Source organism: Larimichthys crocea, chromosome XIV (genome assembly GCF_000972845.2).
Source record: "Larimichthys crocea isolate SSNF chromosome XIV, L_crocea_2.0, whole genome shotgun sequence".
In the NCBI taxonomy this organism is placed as follows: Eukaryota; Metazoa; Chordata; class Actinopteri; family Sciaenidae; genus Larimichthys; species Larimichthys crocea.
The window spans coordinates 13152253-13170974 of record NC_040024.1 but is presented as its reverse complement, the minus strand read 5'-3'; the positions used below and the strand labels follow the sequence as shown (position 1 = coordinate 13170974).

General features: G+C 42.8%; 1 protein-coding gene across 1 annotated transcript; it reads left to right on the top strand.

Annotated features, from left to right (window-relative positions):
* Positions 1-550: 550 nt before the first annotated feature.
* hsd17b12a (hydroxysteroid (17-beta) dehydrogenase 12a) lies at positions 551-18609 on the top strand. The gene is made up of 11 exons (XM_027288057.1): positions 551-861; positions 10970-11016; positions 11670-11745; positions 13256-13363; positions 14068-14132; positions 14314-14358; positions 14796-14830; positions 15607-15688; positions 15847-15912; positions 16770-16919; positions 17286-18609. The coding sequence occupies exons 1-11, from the start codon at positions 684-686 to the stop codon at positions 17424-17426; spliced, it is 993 nt and encodes a 330-aa protein (XP_027143858.1). The 5' UTR covers positions 551-683; the 3' UTR covers positions 17427-18609.
* Positions 18610-18722: the final 113 nt, after the last annotated feature.

The window sequence follows — 18722 nt, the reverse complement described above, 5'->3', positions numbered from 1 at the left end:
TTTTTTGAGTCGTTATCAGCAGTATGATGCACACAGAATACCTAAAATAGACGAGTGACTCATGTCTAGGTGGGAACAGTCCGACCTCACAGACTGACATCATTTTAGCCAATAAAGTGCCTCCGAGAGGCGGGAGAACGCGCACATTTTGCACCAATCAGAGCATCCTTTCATTCATAAAGTGGTGTGGGCAGTTTTTTTCCGAAAGCGTGGGCTTGGACGGTTTCATAATCCTGACTGAAACCGACAAACCTGCTCTGCCGAGAGCCAATGACAGGCTCCGGATGGGAGCTGCCGTAATGTTTGCCCAATCGCTCCTCATCCCGGTCTCCCTTTGGACCCACCCTGTTTCATACAGAAAATCGAATGAATGGGGGAAGCTGTGGAGTAGATTGACATGCAAATGCACCAACAGGCGGGTTAGGATCAGCCGAGAGACAGACACTGCAGCCAGTGAGTAGCGGAGAAGGGCGGGGATAGAGTAGGAGGTGGGCGGTGCACTTTAAATCAGGCTAGACAAGTGTTGGGGGGGGTGGGGGGTGTTGGGGAGGGGGGAGTGTGTGTGATGCTACAACCTCCTTATAAAGGGACTCTCTCTCACGTTGTGGCTTGGAAATTGGAGCACATTGCCTAAAATTGAGGTCTCCACACACACACACTCAGAGTCACCGATAGTCGCTGCCATGGACCGGATGAACGTTGAGGAGACGCTCCGCAGGGCCGAGACGCCTCTCTTCTGGGTCGGTGCGTTCACTGTGGCCTCCCTGGCGCTGTGGCTGCTCTACAGGCTGTTCTCAGGCTTTAGGATCTGGGTCTTGGGAAACGGGCGGCTGCTTTCTCCGAAGCTGGGCAAATGGGCAGGTGAGTTGGGTCACATCAATTTTCACGCTACCTAACATCACGGTCACGAAGAGGGCAGCTCACAAGTAGGCAGGTGGACTCGACGTGCAAACATGAGGACGAGGTTATTGAGCTCAAACTTCACTTTGGCACAAAGGAGAGCTGTATTCTGGTGCGTTTTCTGTGTGAGTGTGGTTCAGTTCAAGGAGAGGTTGGTTGTTGCGTAACAAGCGCAGGTAAGCAGCTGATTGACTGACATGATAATGGTCCTTATTAGCTCAATTGGCTCTTTCTCCGCGTCAAACACAGCACCGTCTGCCGCTACTGCCACTGTCAGGTGCTCCAGTCAGTGTTTTCACCCACATTTGGAGCGGTAAGGGGGATGCCCCACATTGGTGAGCCAGGAGCCAAATTGCGCAGGCTATGCGCACTTTTCAGAGGGCTGTTTTATGTGGGTGATCTCTCAGCCAGCGCACTACTGAACCACATTAGCCCATCCGCATGATATAGGACAAACCCATATGCCCAATTAAAACGTGACCTACATCCAGATCGTCCTCTGTAGCTTTAGACTTCTCTAAATGTGTCACATCGCAGCAGTTGGTTGAACAGGCGGTGTTTTGTCACGCTTGTGTCGTCGGGTTTCTTTTTCTTCACTGCCTGTCCCGTTCTCATTGCCCCACATGTTGTTAGGTAAGATTAAAATGACTCTGTGGTGTACTTTGTCAGCGCTCTTGGCCAAATAGTGACCTTCCAGTCAAATCTGAGTGTATTTTGGTTTTGGTACAGACTAGTCTCACAGGAATCGCCCTGCCATGGCTTGACCCACTTCTCCAGTCTCCTGTTTGGAGAAGACTGCTGCGTCTGGAGCCTCTTGCTGCGCAATTTGCCGAGCGCTCCCCTTGGTATCGGGATAGGTTGATAATCTCCTCCTGAAACCAGGCGACCCGGATGATTTGAATGCTTGTTGTGTTTTTTTGTTTTTTGTTTTTTGTTTTTTAATAACTCAAAAGCTTATCGGCACCGTGACGCACTTTGCCTCCAAATCGTCGTTTTTTTATGAATGGGAGTGTTTTTAATTGATAGCTTTTGCGCCATAAGAAGGAATGAAACGCATGACGCAAAGGTAGGGTGCCTTTAGGAATGACTAATGTACATTTTTGTGTGTGTGATACTGCTGGCATATGCGGAGGAATACCGGTGCACACCGATGAGTCATGCGCTTGTTCATCGCTTCGTCATCCATTGGTCATATAGAAATTGAGATCCCCCTCCGCTCCACCCCCGCCCCCACCTATTCACTCTACCTCCAGCATCCCCTAATAGCTTGTAATTGAGGTTTCTTCCGCACTCTTCATAACCAAACAGAAAGGCGATTTGCAGAAAATAGTCTTTATTGGAGATTTTCTCCTGAATAAAGTCTGATGTAGTGGAGTGTATGAAATACTTTTTTTTTTTTTTTTTTTTTAAAGAAAGGATCCTTGTTCTACTCATCTGAGGGGTTATGAAAACCTACTCAACTTTTCCACACCTGCCACATTTACTCCTGTAAACACCCTTTTTCTTCACATGTGAACCTTCATACCACTCCCTGAAACCAGTTACCAGCCACCAGTCGGACAAGTCTGACTTTTGTTTCCAGTCCCAACGTTTGGAGCTATGGCAGGAAGTGAATGAACAGGTGGAAGCGAGTAGATTTTGTTCTTAGGTCGAGGTGTTGTCCTCACAGCTAGTTGTACCAGATATGCAGGTCTGGCCAGGTTAAGCGGTGGTGTGATTTCTACTTTGGTGCACTTACGTCAATGGTGCGACTCCTTGTCTCCACCTTCAGCTAAAATCACTGACACCTGTTGCAACAAGTGTAGCCTCCTCTAATATTTGCTTAGGCTTTGTATTGTTGTTGTGGGGCATACGCACATCATTAAACTGATCAGTCGGTGATCACTAATACTCTTGAGGCTTTAAATTTAATACACAATAGTCACAAGAGTACACTCTTGTAGTTGGACTCAATAATTATCTGCTTGTTTTGTATTCAGACTTGACTGTGATAAAGTAACATATGGCTTGTCAAACAATAAAGTTTTATTTCACCCATAAGAGTAGAAAATCATTCCAAACTGACTAATATTGCTACACGTCACCCTTGGAAGACATTCTTAGACTGTCATGCTTTCGAGACAGATTTTTGTTGACCTTGCTCACCTTTTTTAAACGTGCTTTTTGCAATCCAGACGTGTGCTGTCGCAACACAAAAAAACAACTGGCATTTCCTGGTTAACAGGTTTGAGTGCGTGCTGGTGAATACATAGAAGTATGCCTAGTGATCAGAGTTAATAACATCCCTTGTCATGCAAGTAAGGATTAGTGTTATTTTTTTTTCCATCCTCTGCTTTAGAGTTTTCATGGTGTGCACATTGGCTTCATTGGCTGAAGCTCCGCAGCTCTTTCATTTTATTTTCAGCAGGGATTTTCTCTGGAGTTCCTCTGCCTATCACTGGTCTCCCCCTTAGTAAGTGAGACCCCTAGCGACAAAAGATGAGCACTGCAGCATGGGTTAAGGCGACTTCCCCAGCTTCTCTGTTGCACTGTGCATCCAACAAATACACATCCAGGCACTCTCACTCAAGGAGTTAAAATAAGACATGGATTGAACTGGCAGGAGATTGGGAGGGAATGAGTGGTAGTTATACAGAACATGACACGTTTTCATTAGACATTTTCCTTCTTTTGGTCTTTTAGACATTTTCCTTCTTTTGGTCTTTTAATTTTTTAGGACATTTTGGAAAAGAGCAACAGGTGCATCAGAAGGGAGGGAGATTTCTGCAAGTCCTGTGCAGGGATCTGACTTTCACAAAGATATTTAGCCTTTAAGTTAATGTTTTATTAAGATAATTTTTTGTGGTTAAGCAATTGATGTCTTTATTTCCAGTGGAGCAGCTTTTCCCTCTACTTTTGTAGTACAGTGCCTAGTTCCCTCCTCTCTGCTCACACCATTCTTAGCCTCCAGCATCCCATATCTTATGTATTATATAAGGAGTCAGTGTCTGTTCTGTTGCATGTGAGTGAAATTCCATTACAGGGAACTAAATTAGACCAAAGGGAGCTTTTTGCGAGGGTGGGTAGGGTAGTGATGTGACGTGCGCCTTTTTAGAAGTGCTGCTTCATTTTGACGTTACAGTTTATTGAGAAAATAGTCCTGTTACATAAGAAGGATGCAGCCATTTATCAGTATAGCACATGAGTGACAAAGACCCACTTACGCAAGAATTTCCTTGAGTTTGATTTGGCTCCAGAAACAAACATTTGAGGTGTACAAGTTTTTCAGCACAAGCTCCAGTTATAGGCTGTTAATATTATGGAATAATTTTATTTATTTTTTTGAATAGGAATTAAACTTCATTCACGGTAAGGAAAATGCACATGTGAATGAAATTTGATTCAACTCAGGCAGGGTCTCCATTTGCTTCCACATCCTTGTGAATGTGCTTCCCCCTAGTGTGTGTGAGTGTGTGGGCGGAGAGAGAGAGACACTGCTGAGCGAGAACACTGCTGTCCATGTGATGAACATGCTCTGTAACACGTGCAGGGGCCAGGGATGCTGGGTTTAAAAGGAAGAGAGGGGGGGTTAAATCCTGTGTCCCCCTCATTTCAAGCTTGTCAGTCCCCCTTTCTTCCCCTCCCTCCATCTCACCCAACTCCCCATCCAGCTGGTGTGTGTCTGTTTCTGTCTTGCACTTTCTTTGAGGCTACAGTATCACCCTCCTCTGTTGTTCTCCTTCACTTTCTCCCATTCTTCATCCATTTCTCCTATTTATCACATTCAGTGTGCATTTTCTTAGAAATGATTAAGTATGTGGAAAGATATTATCAAAAGTTATTTGTAATTTTGATATTTATCCAAAAGACTGTCAAACATTAACCTCTAAAACAATACTGTAGCTTCACGAGATGTTTGTTGTCTGAGAGATAATTTCACAGTTTATTTTCAGTTTATCGTATCTAGTAAGATCAGTCAGTATTTAACTTTCTTGAAACAAAAGTTTTTACATGAAGTTGGAATTGGGGAATTAATTGATAAATCTGTAGATCGTTTTCTCAATTGTTTAGTCTATGAAATGTCAGAAAATAGACAGTTTAAAAAAAAACATGCCTGCTCACTATCTGAGGCCCAAAACATCTTCAAATTGCTGGGTGTCCAAACAACAGTCTAAAACTAGTAATACTGATCAGATCAGCAGTCCTCCCACTCTGTGACGCTTGAACAAGTAAATGTCTGATATTCTTGCTTGGAGACTTTAACAAGTCTCTGTTGAGCCACAATCCAACTGACAAAACAACTTAAATGCCTCTGCAAACACAGGTAACATTGAGTGATGGGTTTATAAGACAGCACCTCAGAAAGGGCTCACAATCCTGCACACACATTTCCACACTGGAAGAAAGGGCTCAAGTTCAGTAATGAAATAGCTGCTCAGTTATGTCCTCTAAACACACAATACTGGACCACCAGCATATTTGAAGTTTGTTGTTTATTGCCTTTTACGTGATCATCTTGCATTGCTTGGAGGCAAGTCAACATGCCAGAAAGGCAGTTTGTTCAGTTGCGAGTATCTATTGAAATGTATTTGGAGGTGTCTGGTATCAGTGTTTCTGGGACGAACCTTAGAAGAATGTTTGTTTGAGATGGGTCACCATCTAACCTCTTAATTAAAAACAACAACAACACCCTCACACTCGTGTAAGATAGCTGGTGTGCAAGAGATTCATGTAGTTTTAAAAGAGGCTTAATAAGGTGTCTTAAGGTGTCTTAACTGTCTGGTTGTAGTTTTATAATATGATTTTGGCTGATAAACAAACTCGATAGATGAAATGGCACCTGTTGAGTAGGAATCAGCAGCATATAACGATACTGGTTTTAGGGCATTATCCACATGATTCAAATATATTCAAGCTCTGTTTAGAGTCTTTACATTTGCAGAGGAACGACACATCAGCTTTGTCCACTGTCACAAAAACAAGGATGTAAATGATATAAATTTGAGTCATGGGCCACTGAGGGCTGAGTGTTTGCAGGTTTTCAAAGACTGGCAGGTGATTTCACTGATTAACACTCCTTCAGTAAGAGAGGACAGACTAATAAAGTGAAATCACCTGCTGGAGTCTTAGTTTGAAATTTAAAACCAGCAGAGTACAGTCTGTCCTTTCCAGCCAAATATCAGTTTGTTTTCTGCTTAAATCACCTTGTCTCAGTGCAAGTAGCTGTGGTGAAGGAAACTATTGATTCTTTTAAACAAGGCGTGTGATTGGAGGAGGAAGGGGGCGACTATTTTTGCTCTGTACCCAAATATAGATGCTGGTTCTATCTTGGGTAGCTCTGAAGTACATGTTCTCTTTTTCTGTCTCACCCTCCCTCCCCTCATCTCTCCCCTGGCCCGATCAAGCTTTATTTTTGTCGACTTTTATATCACCCATGTGACTTTCCTCCCCTGCTATTTAAAGCACCATGTCTGTGTTTTGAATGTGGGTGGATGGAGAATGTGGTGGTGGGGCGGGCTGTCTTTGGATCTTCTGCGGCATCCCTCCTTTCCTACCTCTCAACCCCCCCCCCCTTTTTTTTTCTTTCTTTTTTCTCCCTCTGAGGTAGAAGCTGCTCGTTAGTAGGCGAGTTTGGGGTGCGACAGATTACATAACAGTACGTAACAAGAGCGGGGCTTACAAGGACCGCAGCCTCTCCTCACTGAGAATCTTAATTGGAGGTGGGGGTGGGTTCTATCTCTTTGCACAAGTCGTTGAATCTTTAAAAAAAAAAAAGAAAAAAAGAAAAAAATGGGTAACTGATTGTGAAAGTCATACAAATAAACAATTTACAGAAATCAGAATCTTTATTCCTAAATGATATCAGGTTGTCTTTATCTGTAGGTGCTCATCCTCCTCCATGCAGTCATTAAGTAATTTAGTTTAAGTATCATCAGCTTGGTCTTTGTGGTCACCCTGTTCTTTTTCTTCTGCTCTTTAGATCATATGTCCAGTGTTGTTTCCCCCCCAGCCTGCAGTGCTCATTCTGGCATTTCTTTAGGTGGAGGGTTGAGGATGCTGCAGTAACAGCCTGGTCGTCGTGGCCATGGTGATGGTGGTGGGGGATCTTGTTGGTATTCAGGTGCTGCGGCAGGCAGGCAGGCAGCTCCCAGACGAGGCAGTGCAGGCGCGCTGCTATTTTTACTCCTCCTGCTGCTTTTTTTAGACCCTCGGAATAGTGAGCAGGCAGCGGCAGGGGCTGCTCCACTGCTGAGGAGGGAGGGAGACAGAAAAGGCTGGGGGATGTCAATATCTCTGGACGTGATGTGCAGCGTTAAGCACAGCAGAGCCGCGGTGCAAATGCGCCCCCGTCAGGGCGCATCAGAGCCAGCATGGTGGACCCGTTTTCTCAGTGAGGCGTTGGACTGGGAGTAATTGGATTCAGAGTGGTGTTGCTGGGAATGAATGAGAGGCAGCAGTGCGCGCGCACACACACACACACGTGCGTACATTCATGGATTTCCACACTCCTTTTCGTGTCATTGCGCACACACACCACTCTCTCATACGTGGTTGCTCCATCAATACATTCAGCCTTTTGTTGTCAGTGTGTGCGTCTTCTGAGCGTCAGTGGAGTCAGTCACGTGCATGCTTACGTAGACACCCCCCCCCCCTTTTTTTTTTTTTTACATGTCGTGTGTGTGTGTGTGTGTGTGTGTGTGTGTGTGTGTGTGTGTGTGTGTGTGTGTGTGTGTGTGTGTCACACAGATGCAATGCGTTGATCACGTGAGGGGGAATTAAGTCCTGCTGGGAGCACTGAGATGTGTGTGAGACTTAACTGAACAATGGTATTTTTGGACATTGTGTTCTGCTTGAACAGCAGTAGATGTGGGGACTATATTTTATGTCTGCAGTGTGGCTTCATCAGTGAAGGATGCACGTTATTGGTGTTTTCATTCTGTTGTCTTTTGTGGTGACTCTCAAATCCCTTTCCCCATGAATCATACATTCTTACAAATTAAAAGGAAACCTTAAGACTTGAAAGGAACTCTGTGTCCTAATGCCAGTGAACTAGTATTCACACACTTCACTCTCCAGTGTTTAGGTTTTTTGAGAAAATGGTACTATTATATAATGAGTGGGAGGAGTGTAGTCATTCATAAGTACAGAGGATTTGAGGCTTGTGGAGAGGGGGTAGTCATTTGAATGGTAGACAAATACACAGTGAAAAATCACAAATAAGTGTCTTTCTTTTGAGAACCATAGTTACTGCTGTTCTATTTTATTTCTTTATTTGATCCATCTGTTTGTGAATAATCCCTCCATCCACTTTAGAGAAAAGCAAACTGTGACCATGTCTTTCCACCTTTCAACCAAGTCTGCAAAGGCAGTTCTTACTGTAAAGTATTAAAATATTCTCAGCCCTGATTGGCTGACAGCAGAATCTCTACTAATTCAACAAGATGAACCTGAACAGTTGAGGTTTCTCCACGTCGAATGCAGCAGCCAATAGAAAGGAATCTAGTCGTTGTTTCGTGATGAGCCACTCAAAGACCTCACTCCCTTTAGGTAGACTTCATCTGATTTATTGAGCTAAGAGTCTCACAAGTACTGTGTCTTCTTTGATGATATGTACTGATATGTTTTAAAATGTCATGCTCCACCTGCATTTTAAGCACATAGCACATTCTTGCACACCAACCACTGTCGGGTCAAAGTTGAAACAATTATGCTGTACGTGCTTTTGGCTCAAACCACATTCTTATGGCAGGTGCAAATTTCTTCCCCCTGAAACTCAGTCATGCACAAAGACATACCTCAGAGCCGCCTGTCTGTGGGGTACATTTATTGTCCTATGTAACAAGAATGTGGTCAGGCCTCTTTTTTTTGTTCTTTCTAGTTTCAGCTGACGTGACCTGTTTTTCCTTCCTCAAAAGTATCATAGGCCTAGTTGAAGGATCTTCATCAGTCTAAGCTTTTTTACTCAAAAGACTGTTACTCCAGTCTTAGATTTTTTTTTATGATCTAAATGAATTCATGCTCCTCTACTCCCCTGTGTTTGTTATGCTCCTTCAAAACTTGCCTGAATGTCCCTCAAAAAGAGACAAATGTTTTTTCATATACACTTTCTGGCAATCTTAAATATGAGGTGATATGATCTGTACAATTTCCACTCATATTTTGGTTTTTATGTCATGGTTTGTGTAAAAACAGGAGCCCTGTAGCTCCATATTTACTGCGCTAGATTATATCATGAAAAGCTAATTTTATGTCGCGGTAGAGTTTATTTATTTATTTCTCCTCATCCCCCCCCCCCCCCCCCCCCCCCCCAAGCCATTTTACTTTGCAGCAAATATAGCCTCTCCCTGCCTCTGTTTGCCCCCACCTGCATCTGCAGCGAAAGCCTGATTTGGTACAGCCCGCACCCATTGAGGCTTTTCTAGCACGGAACGTTTCATTCTTAACACGGGGGAGGTTTAAAAATAACCAGGGATTCTGCTCTCTTTTCACTTTTGACTTTGTGTTACTCTCTCTTGCTCTCACTCCTTCTCTCATTCACTCACTTGTTCTTGCTCCCCACTCCCCACACCCCCCTCTCTCTCACCACCATCTCTATTCTGTCTCTTTCTCCTTCACTCATTTGTTCTCTTGCTTCGCTCCAGTTCTATTTTTAGCCGCCCCTAGGATCCCTCCGCACCCCCCTCCCATCCCTCCCTACCCCACTTCACCCTCCTCCTTTCTCCTGCTCCATGTTCGTCATCGCTCCCTCCTCTCTCTGCATCCCCTCTCTCTCATCTTGTCTCTTTTTCCTGCTCTCCAGCTCTTTGCCAGAGAATGTCCTCTACCTCTATTAATCTTTCATCAAGCCCTGATAATAATATTCATGATGCAGAACTATGCATGTATATTTGTGTAGCCCACAGCCCCTATCACCACCACCTTCTTTTGTTTGTCTTGGTCTGTTTTTCTACCTCCCTTGTTCGTTTCTCTCTCCCTCCCTCCCTTCCTTCCTTTCTCACCCCCATCCTCCGTCAGTCAAGAAGCTGGGGTTGATGGGCAGTGAAGGTTTAAAAATAGCCCTGTTTGCTTGACAAGGTGAGGAGAACTCTGAACACAAGAACATCAGCTCCTCTCTCTGTCTTCGTCTCCTCACGCTGTGGCCACTTCACCGTCTTTTATTGTGCTCCTATGAGATCTCTACTTTGCTTTCACCAAACTGTTCCGCTCCCTTTACCTTCTTCCACCTTTTTGTATAAAGCTGAAACACACTTTATTTAACCTCGTCAGTCACATTTGTCGCAAGTTATTCAAGGCTGTGTTCATGTGCAAGAAATCCTAAACTTAATTTTAAAAATCATGTTTTCCATCACAGGGGCTGCTCTTATTGGGTGTTGAGTTATAGAGCCATCTCTCTTTTGTTCTGCTTCAATCGGAACCATCTTATCACAGCCTCTATGTAATCTTTGTCCCCTCTTTTTGTCTCTGTAGCTTAATCTTTTCTGATTTTGATCTATACGATCTAAAGCTGTATCTCATGCAGGTGTTCACACTCGCTTTTGTGTGCACTTTGAGAATGGACACCTCATCTAAAGCTTAGACAGAGGCTTTCCTAAATAGCAGGAGGATAGTATTGTGGGGCGTGTCCGCCAAGACTTGCTTTATGTAAAAGCTTTCATATCCCATCAGTCACCTGTAAAACTCTCCAGGCCATACTGGGGCTCTGAGTTGATGACAAGTGGAAGCAGTCAAACCTGATGTGAAGGTGTGTTGTAAGCTTCAGAACAAAGGGGACCATATTTGTGCATGGGTACGCGTTGATGTGTTACTAATGCAACATTCAAAGAAAACCAAAGTCATGAGGACATTGTAGATGTGCCAGAGCAATGAGTCAGTGAGAAAGTTCATCTAGATTCCACATACAAAGTGAAACCTTTTTTTTTATCGGATCACTCATTCTCAAGGAGCATGAACCACTCTTGGTGATATTCCTTAACTTTTAAGAAACGTCTCATTAGTAGAACAGAAATGGACATGACCTTTGCCCTGCTATATAGTGTGAGTCTCTTGAAGAGAACCTATACTCATCTCTTTCTTCTTTCTGTCTCTCCAGTTGTGACGGGAGCCACAGATGGAATCGGGAAATCCTATGCGGAGGAGGTGAGGCTCCTGGACCCTTATTAATTTCATTTCTTTCACGGAAAAGCTGTGACTCATGCATACACGCATACACACTCATACACGCACCATGTTCACTCATAGGCCACGGGAGGGGAGAGCTCTTACAGGCCTATTAACGTGAAAGAGTCCTCACACACATATGCACACACTTCAATACAGGCTCGTCAACAAGAGCTCATACGGAGGTAACAAGCACACGTTGAATAGGGGCTACCCTGCCACGTGTTTGGCCTGTACTTGTGTGGGTGTGCTTGCTGTATAATATAGTTATGTAGGGCCTTTATTGACTCTTTGTTGATGCAGTCTGTCATGCAACAGTAGGCTGCAATTTTTTTGTTTTATGCCGTGCAGGGTTTTTAGGCATATTAATATTTATGCACTACATACAGCAAAATGAGCAAAACAAATGTGTTTAAACGATCAGATATGTGATTAATCTAAACTCTCTGGATAATATGTTACCATTGTTCTCCCAGTCATCTGATCCAGACTTGAAACATATTTCAAACCCTTACACTTGTGGGCAATGAAAGTTCTCCTCTGTAGTCACCGACACTGTACATGACATTACCCTCAGAATATTCAAATCATGGTCATTGTGCATCTCTTACTAACTAATGTTTCCTTTCTAGCTGGCTCGTCGAGGTTTCGCCATGCTGTTGATCAGTCGCTCCCAGGAAAAGCTGGATGACGTGGCCAGGTCACTTGGTAAGTGTGTGTTTGTGTATCCACAACATCATGGAAACCTGTTTGGGGTTGAGTGCACAGTGAGTGGGCTGATGAGGATGTGTGTATGGGCGGGCAGTGGCGTGCTACCTCTTACCCCATTGGCTCCAGGGTCTCCCAGGCCTTGATAACGGGGTCTGTCCTCAACATGAGAATAAAGTAAAAACAGACCATACTGACTTCCATCCATTTCAAGAAGAAATTCCAAGTTGGTATAAGTTTATTTTTGATGTTTTTAAAGCTCTTTTGCATCCTGCTAAGTCATTTATTCTGTTTGAGGCCAGTGAATTGGAAACATGCAGCCAGCAACAACAGACTGTGTTTTTATGCCTTTTATGTCCTCACTGTCAGTATAAAGACAAATATGTCATGATTAAAGAAACTTGTGGACCAACCTATTCCTCCTTTGTTTGAAAGAGACCAGTCTTTCCTCAGACAGAAACAACAAATGGAAAATGAGCGTCCCTTTTTAATAAAAACTAAACAAACTTTTTCCCTTCTCACTGCTGGCCTGTGTCCAGATTTTAACAGAGACTGAATGGTGAGTGCCCCGCCACCACCCCCCCTTGTTGAAATAGTGCCCTCTCCCTGACTCGCTCTCTTTCCATCTGTCTCTGACGTCTCCCACAGCGCAATTTCCCCTGTCGTGCCTCATGTCCACAGAGGGGGCTGATGGGTAGTCACGAGCGGGGTGCGGCGTGCCAAACTCTGGCACTCCTCCCTCATGATTAGTCTGACAAAACCACCCTCCTTAGCATGTAACCGGGCAACATACCCTGTCCCACCTATAATTTCATTGTCGTAAAAGCTGCTCCTCTCTCTATCTCTCTCATGCAAGCATCTCATTTGGCTCTTGATCACACCTACGTGGCAACCCCAAATTATTCCTGCAATTTGGCAACCTCAGTCCTAATGCTGTTTTTGAAAAAAGAAAGAAAATACATCTGATGTGGACTCACAGTGGCTGTGATGAGTAAAGATGATCTGAACTGAGGGAGGCTCCACACCCCTCTTCTTTTACTCACCCCCTACCTCACATCCCTCCCTTTTTTTTTTTTGCCCTGTCTCAATTCTGAACATACATTGGCACACTACTGTGTCTTTACTGAGGCACATCCCAGGAATTTTCCTCTTATAACTCCCTCTGCCACCTATCAGCTAAACGAGTCTTTGGACAATAAATTCTAATTGCAGCAGGCGCGTCAAACATGACGAGGGAATGGAGGGAGTTGGGGAGGGGGGAGAAGATTGCTCGGCTGGTATGTTGGTATGCAGTGCCCTCTTCAGTTCAAGTCTGATGATGACTGGTTTTATGTTCCATTCATTTTGAACGGATCCAGGGGATTGCTCTGTTGTTGGGGCCTCATAATGCTGGTTAACACATGAATGCATGGTATGGGTGAATGATCTTTACCATGCACCCTCCTTGTCCATTCCATGCAGAGCTCTCACTGTTATCTTGTTGTTAATGAGCGTTTGTTTCTCCCTTCAGAGGATCAGTTTAAAGTGGAGACCAAGACCATTGCAGTTGACTTTGGCAAGACCGACATCTACTCAAAGATCGAGGAGGGGCTGGCTGGTCTGGAGATCGGTGTACTTGGTAAGAACTGTTATTTATTTTTGTCAGTGCAGTGTGTTTATTAATTCTTTTACTCTTTCAAATATGTACTTGCAAACAATGGTGCCTGTAAGTCTGGACAAAGAGTGTTTGTTTCGTCTTGTCTTCTGTGTAGTTAATGCACTGTAAGAACCTCCTGTTGTCAAGGTTTGGAATTCATGGGGTGTGTCTGTGGCAGACCAAACTGTGCTTCCTCAGTTTGTGTCACTGTGTAGGTGTGACCTCCCTAGAGTTATTTGATAATCTCGATACTTGGGACAGTGTTTTAAAGCATTGTGCTGAAAAACAAATCACCAGAACACAAATGACTCTTCTTCTTCTCTTCCACTTTTTGAGGCTGTCGAGCTGTTGAGACTTTTCAGAAAACATTAATCTTGACAGTGGAGTCACGACTGATCATATATGTTTAAAGTTGCACTAAAATGGGTGTCCTCTTTAGACATTTATGCTTTAGAGTTCACATTGTACTTAGTTGAACATTTAAGGAACTCTTTGTCCTCGCTTTATGATGCCAATTGTTCTCCAATGGTTTGTAAGGTGTGGCTGTGTCTAGTGTGACGCAAAGCCAGCTTTCTATCTTGTTTGGTTTTGCTGCCACCTTGTGTCAGACATTTAAGTTTTATTTCTCCAGCACAGTTATTTTGTGAAAACAATAGAATAATCTCTTTTTGTTTTGTCTTCACCAGTCAACAATGTTGGGGTGTCCTACTCCTATCCTGAGTACTACCTCCATATTCCTGATCTGGACAACGTGAGTTATTTCACCTTTATTTGCAGATAGGAATTATCTTGGATTACTCAAAGTGGAATTATTATTTTCTTAGTCTAATAATGGTTAGTCTTTATTGCATTACTTTTATATCTTTGACAGGTCTACTGTATGAACATATGATATGTGATTGTTTGTCTGACCGATGCTTTTTGTGTTACAGTTCATCACAAACATGATCAATGTCAACATGACCTCAGTGTGCCAAGTAAGTTTGTCTCCATCTTGCCCAGCCCCTTCTCACTTTTGCTGTTCAGGGAGGAATTCTTCTAAATCTCTTCAGCCCAAGTGTTTGTTTAAAGTTGATCTGTGGGCATCACTTTCCTCTTCACTTTCCCCCTTTTTGTTCTCCTCTTTTTTTTTCTTTTTTTCCTTTCTCCTCTTCTGCTGTTTCTACCATGGTACCTGCAGTGTCTCAGTTGTTCCCAAAGCAACGGTGGACTACACCAACGCTGTCTGTGCTCCCCACCCACCTCTCTCTCTCTCTCTCTCTCTCTCTATCTCTCTATCTCTCTATCTCTCTATCTCTCTCTCTCTCTCTCTCTCTCTCTCTCTCTCTCTCTCTCTCTATCTCTATCTCTATCTCTATCTCTCCTTCTCCTTGTTTGTGTGATGGCTGAGGTTAACTGACTTTGTGTTTTTTAGATGACCCGCCTGGTGCTGCCCAGAATGGTTGCAAGGTGAGTTAAATGATAGGCTTCCATGTTTTGCAACATGACTGCAGTCAAATATCAGTGTTGTGAAAGAGGAATCATGCCACACAGCTGTACCAGGAATTAAAATAAAACAAAAAGCTTTCCTGTTTTCTTACAACAGTTATTGGGAGAGATAACGCTTTTATAAGGGTGACTCTTATCAGGAAAGCGGACAAGAAATCCTTACCAAGCCCTCCATCACTGCATCTCTTTTCCTCTCCTCCTTTGTTCGCAATGCTGACAAGCTTTCAATTCACACAAAGTGCTCTTCCCACCACATTGGCTGCTCTGTTCCCATGTGACTCGTGCTGGCCAATAGTAGCACAGGCACATTTGGTGCCGTGTGAGGCTGGAGCGTCGCTCCACTACATCACTGCAGCAACAGGCTGCCATGGCAACACACGGCCACTACCACACTGTTTTAGTGTGTGTGTGTGGAACATCGCTTGTGTGTATTCAACAGTGTGCTGAATGTGTGTAGACACAGGGTTCCCACTGGCCTGGAAAATCATTGAAAGTTTGTGGATGTGAAGTTTAAAAACACATTAATTTATTACACTGATGTAGATTGTGTTATGGCAGCACCATTTAAATTGAGGATTTCAGCAGACTTTCTTGATTTGACAAAATTCCAAATTAACAATGAAACTTAATTTTGCCCAATTTAACATCAAAACATGTTAGTTTGGAGTGTATGATTCATTGACAGCTCTGAAATATGACTGTAGCCCTAAATATTCATATTTATTTTTATTCCTCAGGTCCAAAGGTATTATCCTCAACATCTCTTCTGCCAGTGGCATGTATCCCCTCCCTCTGCTTACAGTCTATTCTTCCACAAAGGTATGTGTGGCATCTGGACTTGTCTGTCACTTATCCATCATAATGTATCTATTCGTTTCCTCAAGCCAACACACCTATTTAGAGGTTGTGATAACAGAGCAACATTTTCCACGCTGACGTGTTAAAACTGACCATCTTTCATCCTTTTCTGTGTGCAGGCCTTTGTGGATTTCTTCTCTCGTGGCCTTCAGGAGGAGTACAGGCGTCAGGGCATCATCATTCAGGTGAGTTTGGGGCTTGTTTGATGGAAAGGTTTTCGACTGTAAGGACACTCAAGGGTGTTGTCGCCCCCCTGCTCAAACTCTGAGAGACAATAGCACACACCATAACACTGAATGTGATTGGGCAATATTACTCTGATGCGTTCTGTTTTCCATTTGTAGTCAAAGTCTTGGTCCCTTGTGCACAGATTCATGTGCAGATATCTGTTTATAGAGATTACTGTAAGTCTGTCAAGTTAAGAGAGCTGTTTCTTAGATGTAAGTGTACATGATCAACAGCACCGCTGCACTGTGCAGACTGGGGTGGTGCTGTTAATTTTACAACATTTTGCTAGTTCTGAGAAAGATTTGCTCTAGATTCTGATATGGAATTTACTCACAAATTCAACTTATTGCTCTCAACCAATCCTGCCTGGATATTGACTCTGCTATGCATTTTTACATCAGTAGCGTTTTTGAAAATATATATTATCATGTTTTCCCCATAAAGCTTGCTTGTTCTGTATTTAGCACTCTCTGTATTAGTCACTCATGTGCCACCTTGTGGTTGCAGTGTGTACAGCAGTTTCACCTCAGCAAACCCTGAGTGTATTTTTATCTGATAACCCTGGTCATCAGACTTTACAGCAAAGATTTCATGTATTTTCAGTGCATATTACTATTATTAGTAATTACTATTGGGCACATTTTTTAGAATCTGGAGTTCTACTGTTGAAGTTTCTTATTTAAATATTCAAATCCAAGACACAGGAATTTGTTTTATTCAGTTTTATTTGAACTGGGTTCGAATCAGGTTTTTTAGTTTCCCCCTCATCTGTTAAGATCGTCTTACATTGTTTTCCTTTGTTGTCTTTCTCCAGAGTGTGCTGCCCTTCTTTGTGGCCACAAAAATGACTCGTATCAGGAAGCCCACCCTGGACAAACCCACCCCTGAGCGCTATGTGGCCGCTGAGCTCAGCACTGTGGGTCTGCAGAGCCAAACCAATGGCTATTTCCCCCACGCTGTCATGGTAAGATACTCAGCATATCCAGGAATACATTAAGAAACCTTCAATGTTGCTCTCCGTCATGGAATCTCAGACTTAAGACTCAAGACTGAACTAACAGGCTCAATAGTTAATGTTGATGCCCTTTAAGAGACTTTTAATGTAATGTATATTCATTGCACATCCAGCATACATTTTCCATATCGTTTAATGCTGTAAAGTAACTGAATTGGTATCATTAAATGCCTTATGTATGCTTAAACAATGCTACAAATTAATATACCGGTAATTTGTTTTTTCAAGATTATTTTTGGGGTCAAACCCTGAAAGTTAGAGTTTCAAAAGATTGTAATTTAAATCCATGCTTCTGTTTTTGTTTTTCCATCATAGGGTTGGGTGACCACCAAGCTGGTGCCAATCAGTATCGTGATCTTCCTGGGAGCCACAATGAACCGCGTTCAGCGTTCCGGATACCTGCACAGGAGGAAGCTGCGGGAGCAGAAGAATGGAACAAACTTGAAGAGCGACTAAGAAAACCGAATCTTCGGGCAGCCTCTGTTCTGACCCTGTGGAGAGTTTTGGGGAAAAGAGATTGTGTTTGTATCTGTGCGATTGATCCTCTGGGGTAGCCTGAGATTTCACCTTTGTGCCTTCAGTAAATGTGCACATCAAAGCATGTATATGCCTTTTGTGTTTAAAATGGAAACCTATGTCCTGATGTGATGTCTGCAGGGAAATGAGCAAAGAAGACAGGAGCTGAATAACATGATAATAAAATGCTGCTCTTGGCAAAGGACATTAATACTTTTTGTTACTGACACTGATGGTGGAAATAATACAGCCAAAAAAAAAAGCGATTTGTTAACCCTGCTGTTGTAAGCAGTGGAAACGGTGGTGGGCATCTTTTTTTATATATTTGTATAATTATTTATTTTATATTTGTATGAACACATGAACCAAACTCAGAACTTTTCAATGAGCGTTAAACCTCTTTACAAATCACAGAGCCATTTAAAGATGGCAATCTCTGCTTCCTATCATGTCAGTTTATGTGCATTACTGAGCTGTTATCATCATGCATTGGTTCTCCTTTTTCTAGAATGTGTGTTTACAGTATATTTAAAAATGATACTATGTGATGGGTTGTTGCACCAATGTCTCACTTTGTCGCTCTAAACCAAAGTTGTTGTTTTTTTTCTTTTTTTTTTTTTTTTTTTTCCTAGTTATCACACACTGTCGCGTTAAACACAAGTGCCTTAATGCTAGAACTGGTCAAATTCATTGATTGGGTTAAAAGTGTACTATGAAAGGATGTAATATCGGTGCTATGTTCAAACTATTTTTCTGCCTTTTGTATCAAAATGTAAATTAACAAAGGAAAACCTCTTAACCTCTGCACGTTTGGTTCGTCCAAGGTTTTCACAGGGATATTTTCCATTGTTAGTTGTGGTTTCACAAACTTCCAAATGTTTGCTGCAAAACATGAGAACTGCTCCTCTTTACAGTTTGTACACCATTGAGTAACCCCAGATGACTTGGTCTGACATGTGCCTTAATTAAGCTGCCTTGTGAATGCTTTTCTTCTGTAAAGAGTCTTTTTAATATGCTTGGAAATCAAAAATTGAATTTCTATATGTATATGCACTGTTTACATTTATTCTTGAAACTCATGTTTTTTTTAATGGTTTGTTAATAAAAGCTCTGGCATACAGCATGTTGTGAAATTGTGTTTCTTTTTTCTCATAGATGAATGAAATGACAGCTTTTCAGATTTTGGGGACTGTTTGTATTTTCTCAGAAGCAGAATGCACACACTGTGCCAGTTAA